Source organism: Platalea leucorodia (assembly GCF_965183815.1).
Source record: "Platalea leucorodia genome assembly, chromosome: 6".
NCBI classification, from domain to species: domain Eukaryota; kingdom Metazoa; phylum Chordata; class Aves; order Pelecaniformes; family Threskiornithidae; genus Platalea; species Platalea leucorodia.
The window spans coordinates 72,779,501-72,803,255 of record NC_138828.1 but is presented as its reverse complement, the minus strand read 5'-3'; the positions used below and the strand labels follow the sequence as shown (position 1 = coordinate 72,803,255).

General features: G+C 42.1%; 2 protein-coding genes across 2 annotated transcripts in view; one reads left to right on the top strand and one right to left on the bottom strand.

The window, feature by feature from the left end:
* The window catches only part of EVC (EvC ciliary complex subunit 1), a 57,260-nt gene extending 56,256 nt beyond the window's left edge, over positions 1-1,004 (bottom strand). Inside the window, exon 1 of the mRNA XM_082315286.1 lies at positions 828-1,004. Coding sequence (XP_082171412.1) covers positions 828-998 — 171 coding nt within the window. The 5' untranslated portion in view covers positions 999-1,004. The remainder of the gene's footprint in view (positions 1-827) is intronic.
* A 108-nt stretch (positions 1,005-1,112) lies between these two features.
* EVC2 (EvC ciliary complex subunit 2) overlaps positions 1,113-23,755 on the top strand; it is a gene marked incomplete at both ends in the record, with an annotated part of 73,917 nt that continues 51,274 nt past the window's right edge. The window contains 8 exon segments of the mRNA XM_082315009.1: positions 1,113-1,142; positions 1,144-1,386; positions 4,221-4,275; positions 11,329-11,489; positions 12,028-12,093; positions 16,729-16,915; positions 18,896-19,005; positions 20,137-20,199. Coding sequence (XP_082171135.1) covers positions 1,113-1,142; positions 1,144-1,386; positions 4,221-4,275; positions 11,329-11,489; positions 12,028-12,093; positions 16,729-16,915; positions 18,896-19,005; positions 20,137-20,199 — 915 coding nt within the window.

The window sequence follows — 23,755 nt, the reverse complement described above, 5'->3', positions numbered from 1 at the left end:
CACAGTCCTTAAAACAGCAAGGCAGGTATGTCAGCAACAAAATCACTTGCTTTAGAAAACCCTGTTACTTTTGCATCAAGCAAACCATCAGATGTATTCTGCCTCCTTTATTTCTTGGGTATGTACGTGTGTACCCTCAGTACAAAGTTACTGCTAGCGGTTAGTACTAATATTCTGCTTGAGCTGTTTGTAAAATGAACTTTGGAAAAGTTCATAAAATGTTTTGGAAATTGGATTGTTCTTACTGGCTTAAGATGGAAATTAGTGTTTATTTTCAATTATCTCATGAAGTTTCTGCAAGCCGGGTATGCCTTCCATTATCCCCCAAAAGCAACGCAGCCTCGTACAAGAAGTGATGGCTGCGAGAGGCAACTAGCGAGTCTGTTCAACATACAGGCCATCCGGGCAATATTCGGAACACATAAATACTTAAACCGGTCTCATTTTTAAGTCAGCCCGTTTGTTCCAGTAAATTTTTAAACGAAGCGAGCAGTAAAATCCTTTCCAAGAGAGGTGTGTCAGCAATAACGGGGCTCCCCCCCCGCCGCGCTCCCCCCAGGCCGCGGGGCCACCGCTGAGAGCGCACCGCCAGCCGCTCCGCTCGCCCCGGGGCCCCGGGCCCAGCGCAGGCAGCCCCTGCCGCCCGCTGCGGCGGGCAGAGCCAGCGGCGGCACCTCCGGGGCCCTCTGCGGCCGCCGCCCCTCACAAACCGGCCCCGACCTCCCCGCTGTTCACCCCGAGACCGCCCCAGCCTCCCGGCGGCGCTCCGCGGCCCAGGGCGGTGGGGAAGGCCGGCCGCCTGCCCCCCGCCCGCCGGCCCCGCGTACCTCTCTCCGCTGGCGCGGCCCGAGCGCGCAGCGGCAGAGCAGGGCGGCGGCGGCGGCGCCCAGCAGCAGCCCCAGCAGGACGGCGGGGGCCAGCAGGGCGGGCAGAGCCTGCAGCGAGCGAGCCCAGAACTGCAGCCCCACCGCCCGCAGGCAGCCCCCGGCCGCCGCCATCGGGCCCGGCCCGGCCCGGGACGCGGAGAGGGGAGGGGAGGTCCCGCTGCTCGGGGCCCCTCCGCCGCCCGGCCCCCGCCCTCGCCGCGGTGGGAGGAGACCGATGGCGGATGGATGCGGCGGCTGAGGCCCGGCCTGGCTCGGAGGCAGCGCCCGGAAAGTCTCCGCGGCGCCCTACGCGCCCGCGGAGGGGCCGCCCTCCGCCATGCGGCGGCTGCTGGCCGGCCTGCTGCTGGCGCTGCTCCCCGCCGGGCCCTCGGCGCCCGCCCAGCCGCTCGGAGCGGCGGCCTGGCCCGCCCGGGCCGGGGGCCGCCCCGCGCCGAGCCCCGCGGAAGGGGCCGGGGCGCCGAGCCCGCCGCGGGAGGCCTGCGGCCAGGCGGCGGCTGGGGTAAGGCGGTGCGCCCGCGGGGCGCCGCGCGGGTGGCGGGCCAGCCCCTCGGCGGGGCGGATCCGCGGGCACGGCGCGGCTGACGGCGAGCGAAGGAGAGGCCCCGTCTGAGGGCGCGGCGAGCGCCCGCGGCGGGGTTTGCTGGGGGAGCGGTGGCCCGGAGCAGCAGCGGCCGCTTCCCGGGCACCCGGGCTGGGGGCAGCGGCCCGAAAAGCGGGCGGGGCCGGCGAGGTGGGGCCGCTGCAACGTGCCCCATGCCGACAGCGGCTCCGCTTCGCTGTTCGTCCAGAGCAGCGGCATTCCGTGGTTTTTTATCCAGTCACAGCACCCTTGCCCACGGGTGTCTGCCCGCTATTAGGAGTGCGACTAGCAGTTTAGCATACGGCTTTTATTTTTCATTCTTTCTCCTTATCTAGGTATGTGTTTATCAATCTGCCTCAGAATGTGTCGGTGTAGCTTGCTTTTGCCCATGTGGAGACTACCTGAGGCTGCGGTGGGGAATGGAGGGAGTCACGAACGATAGTTTGTGGTGTCGTTACAGAAAGACTAATCAGCAGGAAACAGTATTGCAGGAAAATGAAAGGAAAAAACCCACCTTATTTTTCCACCAGAAAAATAAATTAATGTAAAACTTGGGAAAATGTCTCCCGGCACTGTTACTGCATTAAATTAATTACTTTTGAAGCATGATGTGAGTGCTGGCCCATAGAATTGGCACTATTTGCAGATGCGGAGCCCCTCATGGTGCCCTCTGGTATTATGGATGCACTCTGCAGCAAAGTGGAAGAACTGTGCTGAATATCCAGACTATATTTTCCAGTGCAGAGTACTGAGAACTGAATGTCAGGTAAGGCAGGAGGAAAAACAAGGAGGAAGAACAATGTCGTTTGTAGTTGATGCACATGGACATACGAACACCATAGATTTTTGTGCATGAGCTGTTGTAAAACCACAGATGAATGAATGCCTGGAGTCTGTGGAAATCAGGAGCCATTTGTACACTGATTTCCTAGGAAGTAGGAAATAAACCTTGTTAGGTAGCAAGCCACATTTTCTACATGCCTTTATACACGCTTAGACCACTGTCTGCTTTTGTTACAGGCTCATTTACAAAGGAACTGTTGACATTTAATATTTACATTCATATATATGCTGAGATAATGCATAAGAATAATATTTGGGATTTATATTTATAAACAAGATTTATGTCAACATTTCGCATAATAGACCATCATATTGCTGTTTTGTATTTTCATCAGTGTTTTACACTGGTGTCATTAAGTCCCTTTAGTGTACTGGTACACATTTCCCTAATGCAGGAATGGCTCTAGACTGGTCTAGAAATAATAGAATAATTAAAAGGTTAATTCCCTTTTAACATGTGATTTCTATTGCTGCATATCCATATGCATATATGGAAATACATACGTAAATATATATATGTATCCACCAGAGATTTTTTGTTTAAGTTTGCCATTGGAGTTTCCTGTTCTTATCTTTCTGTGTTCTTGAGGTGCTTGGCTACTCAAAATTCAGGGTCATATATATTGTTTAACCAATGAGAAGAAATTAAGAATGGCATTAGAAAACTTCGGCATAACTCAGTTTGTGTACAAGAACTCTGGAGTGCAGGGAGAGCTGTACAATGACATATTTGCAAGTAGACCCTAGTGAAGAGCTCAATGCTGGGGTCTCCCAGAACTGCATCTTGGGGCCGCTCAGAGTATGCTGCGTGTTCCCGCTTGTGTTCCTTTCTCTGTCCTTTATTTCTCCTCCACAAGAGCTGCCTCCAGTCCCATATGTACTTGTTTTCCAGAGCAGTGTCCACTTAAAACGCAAGGTTCCTCCTGCATCCAAATTTGTGAGATGCCCTCCATTTTCTGTTATGTTGAGGGAAAGTGCCCTATCTGAAGTCAGAACTATTTTCACACAAGGTTAACTAAAGTTACAGCTCTAGCGATAATCAAAGTGATGGTTTCCCTGAGCAGGCAAAGAAGAAAATTGCCCCTAACTTGCTGTACTGTAACAGTGGTGTTGACGTAAGCCAGTACTTGATGTTACTCAGATGCAGTGCTTGGGAGCAAACAGAAACAGCGAGTGCGGGTCACGACACTCAGCGGTCTTAGAAGATTGCCGTTAATCAGCTGACATTCCTAACTCTGTATTATCTCCTGCAAGGAAGCATTTTTATTAAAGGAAAACTTGCTTGTGTGACTACCACATCTTGATCAAATCACTGGGCATTAACAATTCTTAAAAACACTGGTTTCTTTTACTGATGTTTTAAAGCTGTGATTTCTGTAGCAATCTCTGTGGTCTGGGCACAGGCAAGAGGCTGCAGTTTTTAGCCTGTGGTCCCTTTGAAAGGCTCCGTGTAACGCTCCGAAGGAGGAATGAGCGTAATGTCAGTAGACTGGATCATCCAACATGGACACATTCTTGCTGACTCCTAGTGATCGGACTTTCCTGTGTCCTCAAATCTGCCTTTGAAAATGGCAAAGAAAGATTATTTTATAAGAACAAACTAATATCAACCCTTCTGCTCCATTATTGCGCAGAGGCTCAGCCTGATATTATGAAGTGTAAGTACAGTTTGAGCCCCAAGTGTCTGTAGCCATACTGGGAGACAGCAGAGCCTCATACTGCTTGACAAGCTGTGGGAGACCTCTAGAGCCGTGTTGTGTCTCTTCTGGTAGTTAATTTTGGGAAATTCGAGGCTTTGTGCAACAGGGTTCTGTCTAATTGTGAAGCATAAATTCGGTGTAAGAGTTCGATATTAGACATTTATGAAAACAATTCTTTTTTATAATTGCTCTCTTCTGTGTTAACTTTAGGTTATTAAAGATAATCTGTGGCTTCAAAAAGAGATGGGATGTCTGGGAATGACAGGTATGTAGCTGTTTTCTCTCTCTTTTCAGTGCTGTGGGAGTCCCGGGACTCCCAGGGCATGGGTGTGAAGGTGGGCAGGGAACTGGAGCTGTGCCCTGGTGGCTGTTGTCAATGGGACTCTTGATCCTGGGCCACAGGGGAGTGTTTGCTCAGAAGTTAGGAATGAGGGTGTTCTAGACTCCCTAAACAGCTCATCTAGAATGGGACCCCTGTGAGAAGGCCTTAGTTCATACCCTGCTCTGAATCATTTTCAGGAGGAGCCCTTTTTCCTGATTAAACATAGTGACATAGGGGAGCACTCTCTGATGCCCAGTGTTCCCACTGTTGTGGAAAACCCATATTACTTAAAGCTGATCAAGACCTCGTTCCTTTTCAGAAGCTAACTTAACCTCTATGCATTTACTAACACTGTTACCATACCTACTCTTGAAGCTATTTTCAAAGACCTCTGCAATTACAATAACTCGTAGACTTTGTCCTGGACCAAATTGTTAAAGACTCATAGACTCAGGGTGTCTGGAAGTATTGCTGGGATGCTAATACTCTCTACAGCAGATATCAAGTGTACTTGTCACTGATCTCAGATACACTGAGCATCTCCAGTGGTGGTTGCCTAATCTGATTGAAATAGGGTACCCTGATACTTAGAGAAGTCCCTTACAGCTTGGAGGAGCTGCATCTGAGGGTTGACTGCCACAGCCTCTTTGTGTACATTTGAACAATCACCTAGTTTCTCTAAGTCTCTTGTCTTTATTTTCTTTCTATGTGTATAATAAATAGTGTGCTGCCTCACCCAAGTGTAGTGAAGATGAGTACCCTGACAGGTGACAACATCCTCATACAGCGTATTAAGAGGGGCAATGCGTGCCTGAAATAGACTCCCCCCATGGCTGCAGTTCCCCAAGAGATGATTTCATGACATGCATTTGCCAAGAAATTACACGCTCTGAAGCAGTCGTCTAATTTCTTTGCCCTCTGCCATGGCTAATTCACAAATGAGTTTATTAATTTAAATACGAAAGCAAATAATTCAGATTTGCTGAGCTTCCTTGTTTTTTTCCTGTATTTATTCAATGTCATCTTTGCTGTTCACATCTTCCTTTCTGATGGGTTGCAAATTATTAACGTACCATCCACTGAGAGAGGAAATGCATGCTGTTTTGTAGGTCAGAAAAACCTCCTGGTGCTAAGGAAAAAATGGGGCAATTGGAGGATTTTGACACACAATATCTTTTTGTAGTGGTTGAAAACAGTGTGGCCAGCAGGACTAGGGAAGTGATCATCCTCCATACTTGGCACTGGTGAGACCGCACCTCAAGTGCTGTGTTCAGTTTTGGGCCCCTCACTACAAGAAGGACATCGAGGTGCTGGAGCGCGTCCAGAGAAGGGCAACGAAGCTGGTGAAGGGTCTGGAGCACAAGTCTTATGAGGAGCGGCTGAGGGAGCTGGGGTTGTTTAGTTTGGAGAAGAGGAGGCTGAGGGGAGACCTTATCGCTCTCTACAGCTACCTGAAAGGAGGCTGTAGCGAGGTGGGGGTCGGTCTCTTCTCCCAAGTAACAAGTGATAGGACAAGAGGAAATTAGCTGAAGCTGCTCCAGGGGAAGTTTAGATTGGATATTAGGAAAAAATTCTTGACTGAAAGGGGTTGTCAAGCATTGGACCAGGCTGCCCAGGGAAGTGGTTGATTCCCCATCCCTGGAGGTATTTAAAAGACAGGTAGATGTGGTGCTTAGGGACATGGTTTAGTGGTGGACTTGGCAGTGTTACGTTAACAGTTGAACTTGATGATCTTAAAGGTCTTTTCCAACCTAAATGATTCTATGGTTGTATGATTCTATGAAACTCTGCCATTTTTTTAGTAGGTAAATATACGTGTTAAATGAGGGGCTGCTACAAGCACTGAATTGTATGCTTGGTTTTGTAACTGAGAATTGTCCCATTCTAATAAACATGAATTTTTAACATATTTAAAGCTAAGTTTTTAGTGGTTTCCTTAATCAAGGTACTAGACTCTTTATTTCTTACTGAAGAAGTTCTCAATGAAAACAGCGAGCTAGGAACTTCTGCATAAAACCTTTGTCATTGAAAGTAGCAGTGTGCTGAAGTGAAATGGTTTGTGGCAGCACAGTGATGTCAGGGTTTCTGTTGGAAGCTTTTTCGAGTTGTTTCTGGATAAGATGAGAAAAAGCAGTCCCAGAATAGTCCTGTGATTGGGGAACACAATGGATTTTTGAGTTATGTTCGAGTCTGCTCTGACTTACTCAAAACAGGCCTGGAAAGTAGATTTGTTTTGTCTTGTTGATGCCCATAGTTTCTTTGACTTTGGAACAAGAAAAGCTAATGGCAACATTCAAAACTGAAATAAAGTAAATTACTACCTTTGCCTGTTCATTGTTGTGTGTAATTGAAAGGACTTCAAATTGGATCTTGTATCCTGGATGGTTTTCAGGACAGGGAATAATTCAGAACAACAACAACAACAGAAATATAGTAAGCAAGTATATTTAACTCTTTTCTTCCCCACTGAAATAAAGCAAGAGTATTCAAAGCTTTGCTGATAAATTCTGGGGGAAAGCAAATCAGACTGCAGATGTGGGACTTGAAATATGCAGCCTTCAAGAGCTAAGAATTAGAATGACTGTTTTAGTTAAATTGCTTTTTTTCCTCTCAGTGTCAGGTAATTTTTAATTCTGAACTTGACATTTCACAAACTTGTCAGAGACTTCACTTTCCTACTGTAATTTGGCAGGTTAGGATGTGTCATAAAGGTATGGGAGCCTTAAGGACATACTGGAGTCTTAGCTGAAAACCTACTGTAAGACTATTTTAATTTTGTATCATCCTTTTGTCTCCACACGGTAAGTGCATTTTGTACCAGGTTGGATCCTTTCTGTATTTGCACACCCTGCGCAGCAAGTGAATGCAGCGGTATCTGGGAGTGGGGAGCTCTCCTTCCTAAGTTTATTGCGTGTGCCTTGAGTGTGGCTGCTGGAGGTCCAAAAGAGCAAAAGATCACCACCCAAAGCAATAGTGCACAAAGCTGAGGAGTGGCAAATGACTACCTGGGGAGAATAGCAAAGAAAATTGAACAGCGTTAAATTGATCAACTGTGCATTTGTCATTTCATATTGTTGTGGCACTGCACATATGTGGGACTGAGTGAATGCTCTAGGAATGTGAGTGGTAAAATGTTACACCAATCTTCCAGCTGTTTCAGCTATATTAATATTTATTTTCATGTTTTCAGTTTGTAATTCAGTGCAAAGCCGACCTGTCAGCACTGGTAATTAGCTAGGAATATGCAGTTTAAGACAGGGCTCTGGCATATCTGTTTATCTTGGATTTATGGAGGATTAAATCATGGGAAAACATTTCAGTAACGTGCTAATTAAAAGTAAGATAAAATATTTAACAACTTGATAATACATTGTAAAATGTGTACTGTTTAATTAAGGAAAACAAAACAAAGAAAATTTCATCTTAAAGATAGTGATATTGTCTCACATCTCAAAAGAAAGTGAAATTACTGCCTTTTTTTGATGAACTGTTTCACTTGGCATCTTTGGAGGTGTTTGCAGGAAAGCCCCAGATTAAGCCTCATGTTCTGCGTTGTACTCTGGGAGAGCCTGGCAGCAGCCTGGCCAGCCCAGCTGAGAGGGGGCTGTTTGGGCTGTGAGTAGAGCTGAAATTGTTCCCCTGCTCTGCAAAGTTTCCCTTTCGAAAAGGAGCAGGAATAGTTTCCATTTAGAAACTAATGGAAGTGAAGATCATGCAGCTCTGATAATGGCTTTTTCTGAAAACAGCCAGAGAAATGGCAAAGATTGAAGCTGTAAGAAGAAAAGAGAGCAGGAGGAACAAGGAGACGGCAGAGTCGGTGTCAGAATTGGGCTGCACCTCTGAAGGGGCGCTGACAATGGTGCACGCCCGCTTCTGAGCAGCAGGGTATCCAAAAGAAAGCTCGATGCTTGTTAGTGAAAGGCCGCAGGAGTCAAGTATTAGTATTTTCCAACCTCAGATGAATCTATATTTGTTAAAAAAAACCAATTTCAGAATGGAAATCTAGAATAGACGTGAAAACCATAGAATGTGTTATGCCTGTACCGTCCTTTCTCAGATATTCAGCATCCAGCTTTTCAAACAATCATCAGCCATCTACAATCTGTCTAGGACCTCATTTGAAAAGAGATGTCTTGATTTTAAGAATACGCAGCAAGTTATGTGGAAAAGCAGTTATGTTCTTGTAGGTCAGCTGGACTGAGCTGTATAATGTTCTAGTGACAGTTAAATATATGTGGATCAGGAAAAAGTTATTTAACTAACAGTTGATATTACAAAAATAATGAGATAGAAAAGTGCTGCTTTACTGGCAAGGGAAACCAGGGTATTATAAAACAGCCTATGTTGTTAAAAATTAATAGGAAGGATGAGAAAAAATCTGGAGGAAGGCAGTGGCACATGTTGGTGTATGGATACGCGTCACACTGATTGAATCTATTTAAGCAAAACCTTGCAGTGAGTGCTGGGAGGATACAAGTGAATTTGCAGAAGTATTCTTGTAATCATCATCAGCGTTGAGGCTGCTCAGCATAATGTCAAGAACCTACAAAATCCCCAACCTCCAATTACCGATGATGGAGCAGCCAAATAACATGCCTGGAGACTTTTGCTGGGAGCTGGGCACATTATCTTGGGATTGTAAGTGATGACAAAGCACAACTTGAAAACAGACTCATCTGTGTAATTAGTAATACAGAGATTTATTCAGAGTTAAAGAGTATGATCAGTTAATTAAATTGGTTGCTGTGGACTCTCAAGAGGGGAGTATCAGGATTTGCTGTCACATGGAAGTGCAGTTGGGTGTGCTGGTGGAGATGTCATGCTGCATAGGACACAAGAACAAAATATATTTTATGAAGCAATTACCCCCTTCTTGTTGGCTGACCTCCCTCATCCTGAATACAGAAGGAAATGATCTGCTAAATAAGAAGCACTTTCAAGGCAGTAGTTACTCAACCCAGCCCATCCATTTAGCCATTTTGACTTCTGACTCTTATGAAGCCCTACAAAGAAGCTCCATATCTTCAGTCAGGGTTTCTGTTTACTATAAAGGAAAGTGCATCTCCTGTAGTCTGGCAAGAAAACAAAAAGGAGAATTGCTGCTCCACCTCCATCGGAATGGGGTGGCAATTGGATTAATACATGAGAGACACAGCAAATATAAAAATAATATTTTTCAGTGTTTGGATATATCTATAAAATCTGCAAAGAAGCTTGATTCAGTAGTCAGAACATGGGTTTAGAGCCATTGGAGGTGGGATATAGTATGATACTTGTGTCTGCTGGGGAGTGCCAGGGCCAGGTGGGCTCAGACTGGTAGGTAGCAGGTTGTACTCCATGTACAGTTCAGCACTGGTGTCATCCTGAGTGATTTGGGCTGTTACTTAGTCTTGAAACAGAAATATGCTGTGCATGACTACCCTGAAAAAATTCCAGCCCCAAAGATACGCAGACATTTGGTATTGTAATTATACATATTACTGTTCTCACCAAGTTTACCTTGTTATTTTTACAGTCCCTAAATTAGTCTGATTCTGTTGCATTGTTTAACAGTGGTTTAAGTAAAACTTAGAGAAGTGAATGAAAACTGATCGTAAAATATAAACAACTAGCTTTTCCTGGCCCATATATCCATAATTTTGTCCAATATAAACCATTCCCTCCCAAATAAAAAACATGCTGTTCCAGCATGGGAAGACAGTGAAGCTCCCCAAGGTACACATGTCCATCTGGGTTCTGTAAGCAGCAGGAGTACATCTTGTTCATTATGTTAACAGAAATCTTTTCAGTGATTCATGTGCATCAATGCTTCAAGGCCCTTTATAGGACCTCCTTTTAAGGGTCCAATTCTGAATGCTCTGTGCATGTCTTTCTTTTCTATTTACAGCTAACTATTCCTCTATATTGTTCTTCGAACAATGCAATGTCTTTTCAAAAATATGCTGCTTCTCATATTAACGAGATTTTAGTATCTTCAGCTTTTCATATTTCATTAACATATAATAGGTTTTTTAAAAATGAAAACTTCACAGAAAAATGTCATTTGCCAAAAATCTTTGCTTTTCAATGAGAGTTTTTGTTTATATGAATATATATTGCTAATGATTAAAATATGGGATTTAAAAATAAGTAATAAATGAGAACTGTTATGCAAAGAAAGAACAAAAGTATCTTCTTTAAACATAGACAGCCAACTATCATTTTGAAATTTTCATGACATTTGTTCTCTTCATTCAGCAGCTTTACCTTTTGACAATTTAGTGTATTAAATTATTGATTTTTAGTGTAAGCTTCTTTTATTAATGTCACAGGTGCTTTTACTTTAATAGATGAAAGTGATATGATTTCAAAACTGTTCTTGTAATTTGGTGTGATACCGTAGACTAATCTTTCATAAAAATATAGGAGTATAAGATAGCATTTATATGGCTAATTACTAAATTGAGGAGCATTTGATTTGATGGCACTCCAATTCAGCTGAAATGTAACTGAGAGCTTTACTCAACTGAGAAGTAGTTTTGTTCTGAATATGTATTGACATGGTTAATGGTTAATTGGCAGACTATGTCTTTGAAGCAGAATACCTTTACCATGGAGGCCACTCACGTTGTAGAGTGCTTCAATTATTTATGCTTTGCTGAAAATTTCTTTGTGTTGAAAATATTAACAGTTGATTTAAGGCTGAAGCTTTTTAATTCATGCATTAGACGCTTTACATTTAAATGGCAAGAAGTTATCTGTGGGATATATGTGAGTTCCCTAGGTAGGAAACAGTTTTGTTCTAACTCCTGCTGGGTTTTATGGGGTAAATCCCATCTCTGTTTCCTGTCTGGCCTCATGTCTCTGTTACCTATATTGATTTTAAGTGCTTTGAGGTCGCTGTGTGCACTCACAGCACTAGGTACCACGAGCCCCATCCCTGGATGGAATCTGCACCAAGCAGCTGCTGCACAGGAGCCAGCTTTAGCTCTAATGCAGTGTTGCCTTGGTTTTCAGTGATGTCCTTACCTCTGGTCATTCAAGCAAGTGAAGCCTCTCACCGGCTCTTAACTTCTGCAGCCTCGGACGATCAGTGGAGCCATTCACTGTTTGCTTTGATACCCTCATGGACAAAGAAGATTTTGTTCAAACGAGAGTCGTCTGTTAAGCACCAGCTGGTCAGTAAAAGATGGTTTGCCACTTTTAATATTTGTAAGGATTGTAGCAATTATATCAAAAGTGAACGTTGCTGGGAATTTACTACCCAATTAGTACGTTTCTAATTCTGTCTCAGGTGATTATGTTCACTTGAGACATCTTCAGCAACACCAACTAGTTGTGAGACTTCCAAAGAATTATTGTGACAGATACAACTATGTGATTGGTGTGTAAATTTTGATAGACACTTAGTAATGAAACGGATCTGTATAGTCTGATGAACTTTGTCCATAGTGTATTTTGTTAGGGAATTGTGGTAGCCAAAAGATGAATATATCAATTAAGATGCTAGTAATTACTTGTGGGAATAACTAGTTCATACAAATTTGGACTAGAAGAAAAGATTAACTATTGGGATAACACAGCTCTTAAATTTGAAGGCGATTAATATATTTAAATTTTTTTCTCATTTCATTATTTACATAATTTATCTTGTCCTGCAGTTTGTGAATTATGGTATTCTCATACACTATGTAGGCTTTTCCTCTTCCTCCACAGCCTGAAGATGTGTCCGATTTGTCAGTGTCTTCTGGATTTGGAATAACCCTTCAGAAATGTGGTGTGGTAAGTTTTCTTACATTTGTCTTGTTAACTTAGTAGGAAGTTTGTCCCCAAATGTCCTTTAAAAAGTGGGAGCAGAATTGTGCCCATGCTGAGTGTTTGGGAGAACGTCCATTTTGATGTTAAGATGGTTGCATCCTCTGTAAGAGGCAGTTTTGCAATGTTGATTCAAAACTGAAGGAAGTCAGTGAAGTCTTCTCTCAGACTTCAGGGGATTTTGGACTGTGGTCAAAGTAAATACCTCAGTGTGAATTTGTAACACTATAAATGGGCAAAGCTCAGTGAACTCTAGAAATTAACCACAAGGCTGGATAGAGATAGAGACAAGCTTCTTTAGGGGATGAGATAAGCCTTCTGAGATACTCTCCTGGCTCAACCATGGGTGCCCTACCTGTGTCAAGTATGGACTCCTTTTGAAGGATGGGGCACTGAGCCCCGTGATGCCCATTGTGTCTTTGAGCATCCTATCACACAGCCATAAAAGAGCCAATGTCTGCATATTCAGTGAGACTCAGCTACAGCACGGTATTTAATGGAAAAAAGGTATCATTTGACTTGTGTAAAATGCTTATGAGGAGCAAAGACCTCCTACTACAAGGAAATTTTAAACCTTCCATTTTATTTTTACTTTATGTGGCATAGGTTGATAGATTTGCCTAGACTGTTATTTTTCCTTTCTTTTTTTTCCCCCTGCTTTTTTTTTTTACAAACAAGTCTGAAATTTTTGTAATTAAGAGACAGTTCGTCTTACCTGTCCCTTGGAGAGAGAAAGCGCATCCAACTTTAAGACAAATCTGAATTCAGCCACTGAAATGCTGCATATGAGGGTAGAAGATTCAGTAACCAGTACAGAAGAGGTGACATTATAACCTGCACCAGATCATATGCGTAGAGAAGAATGAATATACATCACATTTCATGGCACTAATTACCTATAATGTTGTTATTGAAATGGCAGCATATCATAATTAATGAGGCTGAATAGTGAGCATTTCAAGCATAAGAAGCAGTAACACAGAAGATTCCCAATTTTTATGTCAGAGCCTCTCAGAGAATTTGAGACAGTTACATGGTTTTTTCTGCTATTTATAGCACAGCCTCACACGGGCTCATTAAAAATTGTGAAATCCTGCTGTACAAGACCAAAGTTAATCTGTTGTAGATGCTAGGATTATTACAAAATAATTTTGCAGTGCTATTAGTTGTAAATTACTGAAAACTATGCCATTGTATGTGGCTGTCTTCCACCTTAAAATGCAGTTCACATTTTATTTTCCTTTGCTTACGTTGTTACCTACTTCAATCCTAGTTCGTCTGAACAGATGCTTTCCTGCTAAGAGACAGACTGGCCTGTGGTGGTCTTTAGCTGTTTTAAATGGAAAAAAGTGAATTTTGCACATTGTCCTCCTCCTACCATGAGTGGCTCCTCAGAGCATGGAGATGACATACGTTTACTTCTTGGAGTCAGGATTTTTCCAACACCTTATTGCAGAAATACCCTTATTGAAACTGGGGGGGTTAAATTTTACCTATGCTTCCAGCACCCAGTCCCTTCCTTCTTCCCAGAAATGTGCTCCTTTAAGAGCTTCATTCCATAGTATGACATGAACTTTTCTATAATAGTACTTCATAATGACAACAATCTTTAGCAGAGCTGAAGTAAATCTTTAAATTTGGCTGTTTGGCTTTTAACACATCCACCTGTCTTGTTTCTCAATCTCCTAAGCATTCTTGCATTGCAGATCATCCATGATTCTATGATCCTTCAGTTTTTTCCTCCTTTCCAGTTTCTGGTTATTCTGACTTATTCCCAAAGATTCTCCATTCCTTTCACTTCCATGGCACTTCCTTCCTCCTCTCTTTTCTCCTAGCATGTCCTTGCTCTTGCTGTGGTTCTTTCACTCCACTCTCCCAGGTACCTGAAGTGATACCGCTTGCAGGGGGTGGTGACACACACGGTGTGCTTCAGCAGCAGAGGGAAGATAGAGTATGCATTTATGCATCATCAGTGGCTGCCATTGGGTTCGGTTCCTGTAGATGGTTGGCAGCATAATCATCTGCTCCAAAAGCGAGAAAAAACATCTTCAGGCAAATTAGAGGAGCAACTTAAAGGAGATATCCAGTGGCCGCTGATCCCGATGGCAGCAGCATATGGAGGAGGTTCTTTCTAGGAGAGGTCAAACCCAAGAGCTTCCCTACTGCTTCTCATCTGCTGCTTTCTCCAGTGCTATCAGGGAAAAAAATCCAAATTCTTTCAATCCCTTTGCAATTTAGCTTAAAACTGACTGCCAGTGAAAAATAAAGAACGCAAAACATGTATTTAATATTAATCAGAAATGCAACAAATGTGGCCTTTTGGCCGCCTGGGGAAGGTTGTGGTAGGAGATAGGCGATACAGTTGGGATACCTCTGAAGGGTTGCTTTGTTTAGTCACTGAACTGAGAATTTTATTAAATGAAACAAAATGAAGAGAAAGTGCAAAATTGGTTGGAGAAAGAGAATGAGCAGTGTGTGGGCGTGTGCATTAAACCTCCTGCCTAGGCGAAGGAGGTATATGCTGCCATATTCCCACACCTGCTGGTGAATATACACATGCTGCTTTCTCAGCCTATTTTATTGTAGGAATTTATCTAAATTACTGTTTACATCCCGTCTCCCCAAATGTAAAGGAATATATTTGTGCCTGATTAGAAGCACAGGAAGAGACCCTGAAATCCTCATTTTTTGCCTTCATCTCACAGAAGAGCAAGGGAAAGGTATGGGAAAATGAAGGGAGGAAACAGTTTTTCTATTTCCCCCTGTTTCCCTAGCTCCCTCTCTTGCTGGTGCATACATGTTTGTTTGCCCAAGCCCATCCACACTTACTGTGGAGCATAATACAGTATTAACAACTTGTGCAGTTTCAACCTTGAATCTTTCAAGGTGTGTTTTCTTGTTTTGGTGGTTGGGTCAGGGTCTCTGCTTTGTGGCTTTGGATTTCCTTTATGTGGCTTTGAGGCTTTTTTTCCTGTTTCGTTTTGTTTGTGCTCTTTAAAGCAAGTTTCTAGCCTTCGTGACTGCACAGGAAAGGTTGAAAGGCATGTTGACTGCATCATGCCAGTTCAGAAACCAGGAGGGAGAAAATCTGCCCAAAATATATCACATTTTTAATAGTTGGTGATTTTAAGTCTCATAAATATTGTGGTATAATTCATGATATACAAACATATGAAATTGGTAATGGTTTCCTCACAAATATGATTAAGCCTATTTTTATACATGCTGACAATTATTTGCAGAACCTAGTACAATAAATAGTTGGGTTTTTGCCTCCGTAAGATTTGTTTAATACAGTTGAGGTTGAACTTGCTGTACTGAGTTTGGAAAATTTAGTGTAGTACACCAAGGAGAGTTATTATATAAATGGATTTATTCAAATGTACTTTAATTATTGTCACTTAAATAGAAAAATGCAAACTGAGGAATAATAATTTCAATAAACTGTTTCTTCTCCTTGATTCATACGATATCCTAAAACTGTAATCTGTTTCTGTACTGAATTATTATGAAATACAGAGATCAACGGTGCACAATGAAATCATAACTACATATGTCGAACCCTGTGGCTGCCATGAACGCTGGTGTGATTTCTGAAGTCTATCACAATTCATATTTTTAGAACTTATTTCTGTGGGAGCTGCTTTATTATTTATATTTGCTGGTGTCCAGATACTGAGTAGACATTTCCTAAAAAGGAGGAGGAAAAAGGAGAGAGGCTTGGCCTGAATCGTACTTTGGTCCGTTAAATAAGTGTTAATTTGGTGTCCTTATTAGAAGCCTGATACACCATCATGGCTATACTATGGGCCAGCATATTATAGACCTGATGAAGTTTTAGACAATTCTGGTTTAATATGAGTTATAGGAGAAGGCAATTTGGAAGGTGAGAGGTCAGTAAGCAACTCTGTGCTCAGAGTAATTTCATTTAGAGGGTGTAATTACTCAATAAGAGTTAATGGCCTGATGGAATAAATAAATAAAATCACTTGAGTGCATGTTGCTAGGGATTGGTGATTAGCTTATGAACTTCACTACTAACTGGAAGCAGAGCCGTGAAGTCGAAGTCCACTGGTAGCTCCATCAGCCTTCCCATGGGAAGGGCGAATCGAGGCAGCCGTCACCCTTTGAAGAGTGTGGTTGCCGTGAAAAAAGGGAAATAGAGACCAAAACTGCATGGAGAGAATGAATTTGCAGCAAGGGCAGCTTGCAAAAGAAACATCCTTCTGGTACAGAAGTTCAAAGTTAAGAATTTTCCAGACTCTGATTATAAAGTTATGATCCAGTTCTGTGTTGTATGAGGTATCACGGGGATATTCAGATTCTTGTTTTCACTTCTGGTTCTGCATGAGCTGAGTTTCCAACTTCTGGCTTTCTGTCCCTTTGTCTCCAAGCAATAGCTTGACATACCAAAGATTAAAATCTCCTTGGGAGTTTGAGATCAAACTGAGTGTAGTGCCATTTGCAGGTCGTTCAGGATGCCTTCAGAAAATAAGTTTACACATATAATGAGCTTTTATTAGTAATCAAGACTATGAATTTTGCTATTAAGATGCACATATAGCCATTTTGCACCATTAATACTAATATTTCTGTTTTCAGGTGGATGTTGAACATGACCCTCAAACTGCGTACATTACACTTCTGATTAATAACACCAACACGCTGCTCTCAACAAACATTACAGATCTTATCCTCCTGGACAATATCACTGGTCTACATGTTCAAAAAAACAGTGGTAATAAGACCACAAGTGGCATACAGATTTACAGGAAAAGATTTTTGCAAGGTAAAAAAATCTTCAGGGAAGTACCCCTGATTACACATGTGGAAGAGCATCTGTTCAAATCACAATATTTTTTTTTTTTTTTTTGGTCGTGTAAATTCTCTGATTATCAGTTAATACAGGTGAAAAACTCTGGGAAGGGTTTTGTGCTGCAGTTTACAATTCTATTAATTCACATTTTGACTCCCACCTTTGAACTGCTTCTGATCTCTGAGGCACAGAAGGGAGCCCCTGTGCTCTGTAAAAGTCACTGCCATCAAAACGAAACAGAATCTTTCATAATAGTATGTGTTCGTTTTGGATATTTTTAAAAGCTGCTGCACGAGCCATTTTAATCATATCTGACGAGTCTTCCTTCTTCAGCCAAGCGTGGCAGATTGGCTTGCTGAGGTATTGAGGTGCATTGGAATTACAAAAGGCCATGCAAGCAGGCAAGATGATTCATCAGAAATAAGGCAGCTCTTCGCAGTATCCGTTCTCCCCAAAACTGAGCAAATTATAAAATCAAAGCAAGTAATAGAGAGATAAACCTGTTCCACTCTTGGAGTCAGTCTGTTCCTTTGGTAGCAGTTGGATCATTGCACATTCATATAATTTTACCTTTCTTGATTTCTTCATGTCCTTTTTCCTAAGCACAAGCGCAGCGAAGATTAGCAGCTTGCTTTTGAGAATCATGATATTTCTCTTGGAGCTTCAGAAGTGTTCAGTGATATCTGTTTATGGTTGGAGTATCTAGGGTTATGATAGTGTTTTACTGGTGAAAGATTTCCAAATAGGAAAGGGAAATAAGTAGACCTGGGGCTGCTGTCTGATTGCAAACGGATAGCCAGACTCTGTTTCTAATAACAGCAGTGTGAGTAGTAGTACTGATTACAGGGCTGGTTTTTTTGAAAATGTCAAGGAATTGCTGGCTCTCAACAGAGGTTCCTAAGAAAGAATGATCCCTGGTAAAGAATAGAAAAATGGCTTGCAGAGCTGATCTAGTAAACCAAGTTGGAGCAGTTATTTATTTATAATTACTGAATCTGTAACTGAAGCTAACTTTTCCAGCCCATGTACATTGCACGAATCAGCATGAAGAATACCGAAGTGGAAGAAAATCCAGCAGAACAGATTTCTGCATAGTTTAAGGTTTGGTCATTACTATATCAGTCTTGGACTCAGCCCATACCTTGCTGGACACAAAGGCCATGCCTACACTGGCCTATGTCATGCTGCACATTCACCATAATAATATAGTGGTTATAATGTTGGCTGTCCATTTTATAAAAAAAAAAAAAATATTTTTAAATATCTCATGTTGAGTTTTAGTCAAAACATGATGCTTTTCAGTAGCTTGAATCATCATTTAATGCAGTTTCCAGATCCTGGGCCAAATTTACTTGAGTTCTTAGAGGCAGCAGATACAAAGGATGTTGCTGGGCTCATGTGGCCAGGAGCTCTGTACTCTGGATGTGGGGCATCTGCTGTGCCAGAAAGGAAAAGCTTCAGTGCTGTCCCAAGCCTTCCCCAAGGATCTTTGAGAAATCTTCCTGGGACAGATCAAATCTGTCCATATCCCTCCTCTCTGGACTATGCTGGTAGGCTCTGTCTGCCTCCTCTGCTGAATTCCCTTGAAGTCAGTGTTGTGAGCTTACTGCAGCTTGGTTCCTGGGAGAGCACTTTTGCTGGTGAGGAAGCACAGTCTAAAGGGGAACCTAAAAAGCTCCTCAGATGTTTTATTCATATTGAACTTGCTTTTCAAATTTTGCAAACATCTGTAACTGCAGCTGAGCTCAGCTGTGTGCTCAGCTCTTCAGAGATTCACGCCCAGTCTTGTGTAAAAAAAGATGTGCAACTGCACTGGGTTGCTTTTAAGTCAGTGCAGCTACTGTTCTGTTTAATAAAATGCAGATACAATTACTTAGAGGCCACTGTTGCCCTGGCAGGTGTACCTCATCTGCTTAATGTACATAATTGTGTTTTTTTTCTCTATTTTAACAGGTGGAGAACACTTTGCAATCAACTACTCTGCACTTCTTGATGCAAAAGAAATGTGGGATGGCAGGGTCTTGACACTGCCTGTGAAGCTAACTTTCAGGAGTTCATCACAGGTATTTCCTTTACAATTTTATTTTGCTCTTCATGATTTTTGTAAAAAAAAACCAAACCAAAACAAAAGTCTCCAAGGTGGTTCTTGTCTGCCTAAGCAATGAGGCCTGCATGTAACAAAATGAAGTTCTTAGGCTCTCTGATTGTTTGCCATGAATTTATAAATACATGAGTTATTCTTCATAGCTTAGGAAGTCCTAGACCTCCTTAAATAGGTGAAATGTGTTTATGTGTTGTCCTGTAGTTTTCTCTCTACTTCTTGTATTTCTCTCCAGTTTATCTATGTAACCCGGAAATAATGGTGTTCCACATACTCATATGCATATTCCCGTAGTCTGTGAGAGATTGAAAGTTTTGCCATATTTTTATCAGAACATAATTTCTTTTAACCAAAAAACAAGTTGCAGCAAAGGAAAACCTCCTTGCTCGTAAGGAAGACACTTTTTTAGTATGAGAGTTGTGAAGCTCTGAAAGAGATTTTTCAGAGAAGCTGAGGAATCTCCATCGTTGCTGGTTTTTGAGAACTCAGTTGCACCAGGCTCCGAGGCAACTGGTCTAACTGGAGTTAGCCCAGCTTTGAGTAAGAGGCAGGACGAGTGGTTTCTTCCAAAGTAAAATTTTCTGATTCTTAAATATGGCTTGATATTTTTTCTGTGGTTTTCATAATTGCATGTAATTAGAACCTACAGATGTATTTTCATTTCAACTGCTGTATCTCCTTTGTTTTAGAGGAAAAAGTGTTCAATGTGCATGAGAGTGGCGGTAGAGTGGTAGAGAGCAAGACTTCAAAAAATAGGGAACTTTAAGAGTAGAGACATATGCACTGACTGTGGCTCCTGTCATTTTCAGTCAACCCAGATTTTATAGGCACAGCAAAATGTAATTCTGTGAGCACTGGAATATGCTTCTGTGTGATTAGAAGAGGAGTGTATCCCACAGAGCAGCTGCTTCCATGTCTGTTAGTGTTATCCCTAAGTACACTGCATTTTCCTATCAGATTTACTTCAGCTTTAAGCTTAATGAGAAGTATAGCTTATCTTCTAAGGAAAGGCTTTTCTAGAGACTCTGGGCTGTTTGCCAGTGGATTCTGCTCATTTTTTTTAATACATGTAATATTTTTATATCTCTCTCAGAATAAAACACATCTTATATCATTGACAGCATCGTTCACCATTACTGAAGAAGAAAAGACCAAGGTAAATTCAATGATGTGGTATTGCGTTGATTCTCCTGCTTAAATTTATGGACAATCTAAACTAAATCCTAGGAGCTAAGGGTGTACTTAGGTACTTGTATCTTTTCACTCAGCTATTGGCTATTCATCATACACAAGTTTTGCCTTCTCTGATTTTAAGAGGAAGAAAACAAAGAGTCACGATAGGGGGTCTTTGTTGTCTTAAAGCAGCAATGTTTAGTATGGAAAATCTACAAACTTCCATTATATTCCTAGCCATGTTTTTTCATTTGAAGAATTGTCCAGGCACAGAGAACTGTGATGAGGAATATGCTCACCTGCTCCTGTGCCTAGCCACCATGAGAAAGCTTTTTGCCTTTCTACAAGGGTGGAGTTATCTTCCATGTATTGAGAAAAGGTTTCTGTATCAAGCTGATACACGAATCAGAAAATAACTGTGTGGGGAGCCTGAGAAATAAAACGGCAGTATGAGAGGCATAGTTTATGATTGCTTTTCATTTTTTAACTAGTCATCCTTCCAATACGACTTTCTGTTCTTGGCTGCTGAATTAACATGGTTTCTAAGAGGCCAAACAAACCTTCAAAATTACATTGATTGCAGCACAGTGTTATTCTTCTAGATATTTTTTTATGAGAGAACTCCCCACTGCATCCATCAGTTTAATTGCTAGAGTAATCTCTTCACCAAACTTGTTTTGCTCTCCCAGCCCCTCATTACCTTGACAGGCTGCTGTGTTGCAAGGGGTCTTTTTTTCAGGAGCTGTGGCTTGGTTGGTAAGAACACTGTGATTATTTGTGTTCAGGCAGAAGAAAATAGTTTGTTTCACCCCAGAACATTTTTGCCATGGTTGTATCATTTGAAATCTAAAGTTCACATGGATGGGGTTTGCCTAGAGGGGTCCTGAGGACTTGACCTTCCACAGGCCTGTCCCATGAGTTCCTCTCCACGTTTAAAATCAGTAGTCTATTTGGAGATTGGGCACAGGAGCCTCTTGTTCCAGTATTCTCTTTTGCTGGGGATCTCTTGCCCTCTTAGCTTATATTAGTGTAATAGATATAGGTCCAGACTTGGCTTTCTCGTAATTGAAGATCAGCTGCCCATTCTGTTAAAATGAAAGCCAGAATTAAACGTGATATAAAGTAAAACTATACATGAGCTAGAAAACTCATTGTTCCTGGATAAAGATCTAGTAAGATTTAAAAGGATCGGATGTTTGTATGGCTAAGAATTATTCTTGGAATTACCATAAATGTATTTTTTGGAAACTCTTATTCTTAAAGGTGTCAGCCATGCAGTAGCTGACCGGGTTAGAAAAATAGCTTCGTGCATGAGTTCAGTGTGAATTGATCTGCAGCAGTTGATGATGTCTAAGCTAAGACTGTAAGCTACATTGGTCTCAGCCTACTGCGAAAACTCCTGCAATCTATTACTGTACTTAAAACCTTTATAGTGTATTTTTTTCCAACTTGAACTTGATAGTTAGACCTGAACAAGTTCTTGGGGACTATTCCATAGTTAGGTAAAATTGGCTGAGCTGCATTTGAACTTACTAAATCAACAGGTTTTGTAATTAAAATGTGTGGAAATGGTGTGTAGAGAATACTGTTAATTTTTGAAAAATAAAGCTAAGAAATTATGGAACACATCATGTTTCACATGCATAATATTTGCCTTTGGGCTGTGGCCAAGCATAAGGTGTTTCAGAATGAAATCAGTTTGTGCAAGGAAATTTATGATCAGCTGAAAAAGGTGTGATGTTTTGTATTTCATCCATATCTTCAGCTGTCATAAATGCTCTTGGTTTCAAATTTTATTTATTAAAAATTATTATTTAACCTGTCCATAGGTGGTTTTGATGCTGAATGGGAAGCTGTAGTGAAAAGGACAAAAGGAAGTTCTCCCATCTAAGCACATTGCAGGGGATGGATGATAATAATTGCTTTCATCTGTTTTTTTACCAGGCTTGCTTCCCTCAGCATCCTTCAAATCAGTGGGAGTGCAGCAGTTTTTGAAAGAAACTTGGGCCTGTAATGCCTCTTCCCACTATTGGGATGGCTTAAGAAGTTAGGATGTGGGTTTTGAGGCTCACTGGTGTGTCAGTGGTTTGAAGGTCGGCCTACAGTGCCAACACTGGTCCTATGCCCTGGCTTGCGCAGGGGCTCTGGCACCTGCCCCACACCGTCTGCTGTGATGCTTTCAGATACCATTAGGTGTCTGCTGTGTCTTCCTGCTTGGGTTTACAGCCCCCCAATGACATGGACTGCCCTTCCAGAACCCATTTTCTTTTAAGTATAAAAGTACAGATAATTCCCTGTTCATTTTTCTCCATTGAAGCTTAACCTCTGACAGAACTGCCTACCCTGGTGCAGGCTGACTGTCCCAGCAGAGGTCTTGCCTTTTACTTTACTTAGAAAGCACAGGGTCATTCCATAGCCAGTGCTTTTTCTCCATCAAAACTTAACCAGCTTCATATCAGCTTCACTGAACCCATAGCCTCACTAGATTCCTGCTTTCCCCAGAGGCCTAGAGAGATCACTAAATTTCATGGAGTGCTTGGAAATTAGCTAAATGCGAGTGAATTCAGAAAAAAACTATGAAGTGGTTCCAAAGCAGCACTTTTTTTCCTAAGTATTATCTACAGCATCTCCTGTTCCTTGAAAGCGGTGAGACATCAGGCAGAGCCTTGGTGTGGCAGAGCTCAAGGAGAACCCTTCCGTGATTCCCTCTTGGCCACCTAGTGCAACTGGAGAAGCTGGGGACAGCAGATTGACTTAAGAGGAATTGCATTTTTTCCAAGTCACACACGTGTGTTTGTTGGTTCTGTGACCGTTCAAGGGGTATGGGCTAAACCCTTTTGATCTGTGAAGGGAGTGAACACTGGGTTAGGGAAAGGAGTTATTTAATATTTACATAATCATCTTTCAAGATGAAGATGTTTTTGATGCAAAGTGATGCAGCTTTAACTGAGTTCATGACAAGGAACTGAGGGGCAGTGCAGAGTCAGAGGAGGGGAGAGCTGGTACTGATGCTGATGTAGATGTGCTGGGTGTCCTTAGTGGTCAGCCATGGTACAGGGGAACGTAACGGAAGCAGTTGGCTGAAGTAGTAGAAAGCTACATCAAGAAAAAACTTTCAGACAATGTGTTGGTAATTACATATGGAACCAGGAAATTAATGTGATGCTCCTCTTTTTCTTTTCTTTCTTGTTTCTATCTAAAACTTAAAGATATTGAAAGGTATTAGAAGGAATTCAGCACATGGCTGGCTTACTTGGATAAATACTTAGTCCCAAAACATTTTGGTGAACCTCAAAGTGCTTCAAGGGTTTCATTATTTTAGACTAACCACATTAAAAAACAAGGTCAAGGGAGGTGATATTGCCCCTCGACTCCACCCTGGTGAGACCCCACCTGCAGTACTGTGTTCAGCTCTGGAGCCCCCAGCATAAGAAAGACATGGGCCTGCTGGAGGGGGTCCAGAGGGCCACGAAGATGATCAGGGGGCTGGAGCACCTCTTCTGTGAGGACAGGCTGAAAGAGTTGGGGTTGTTCAGCCT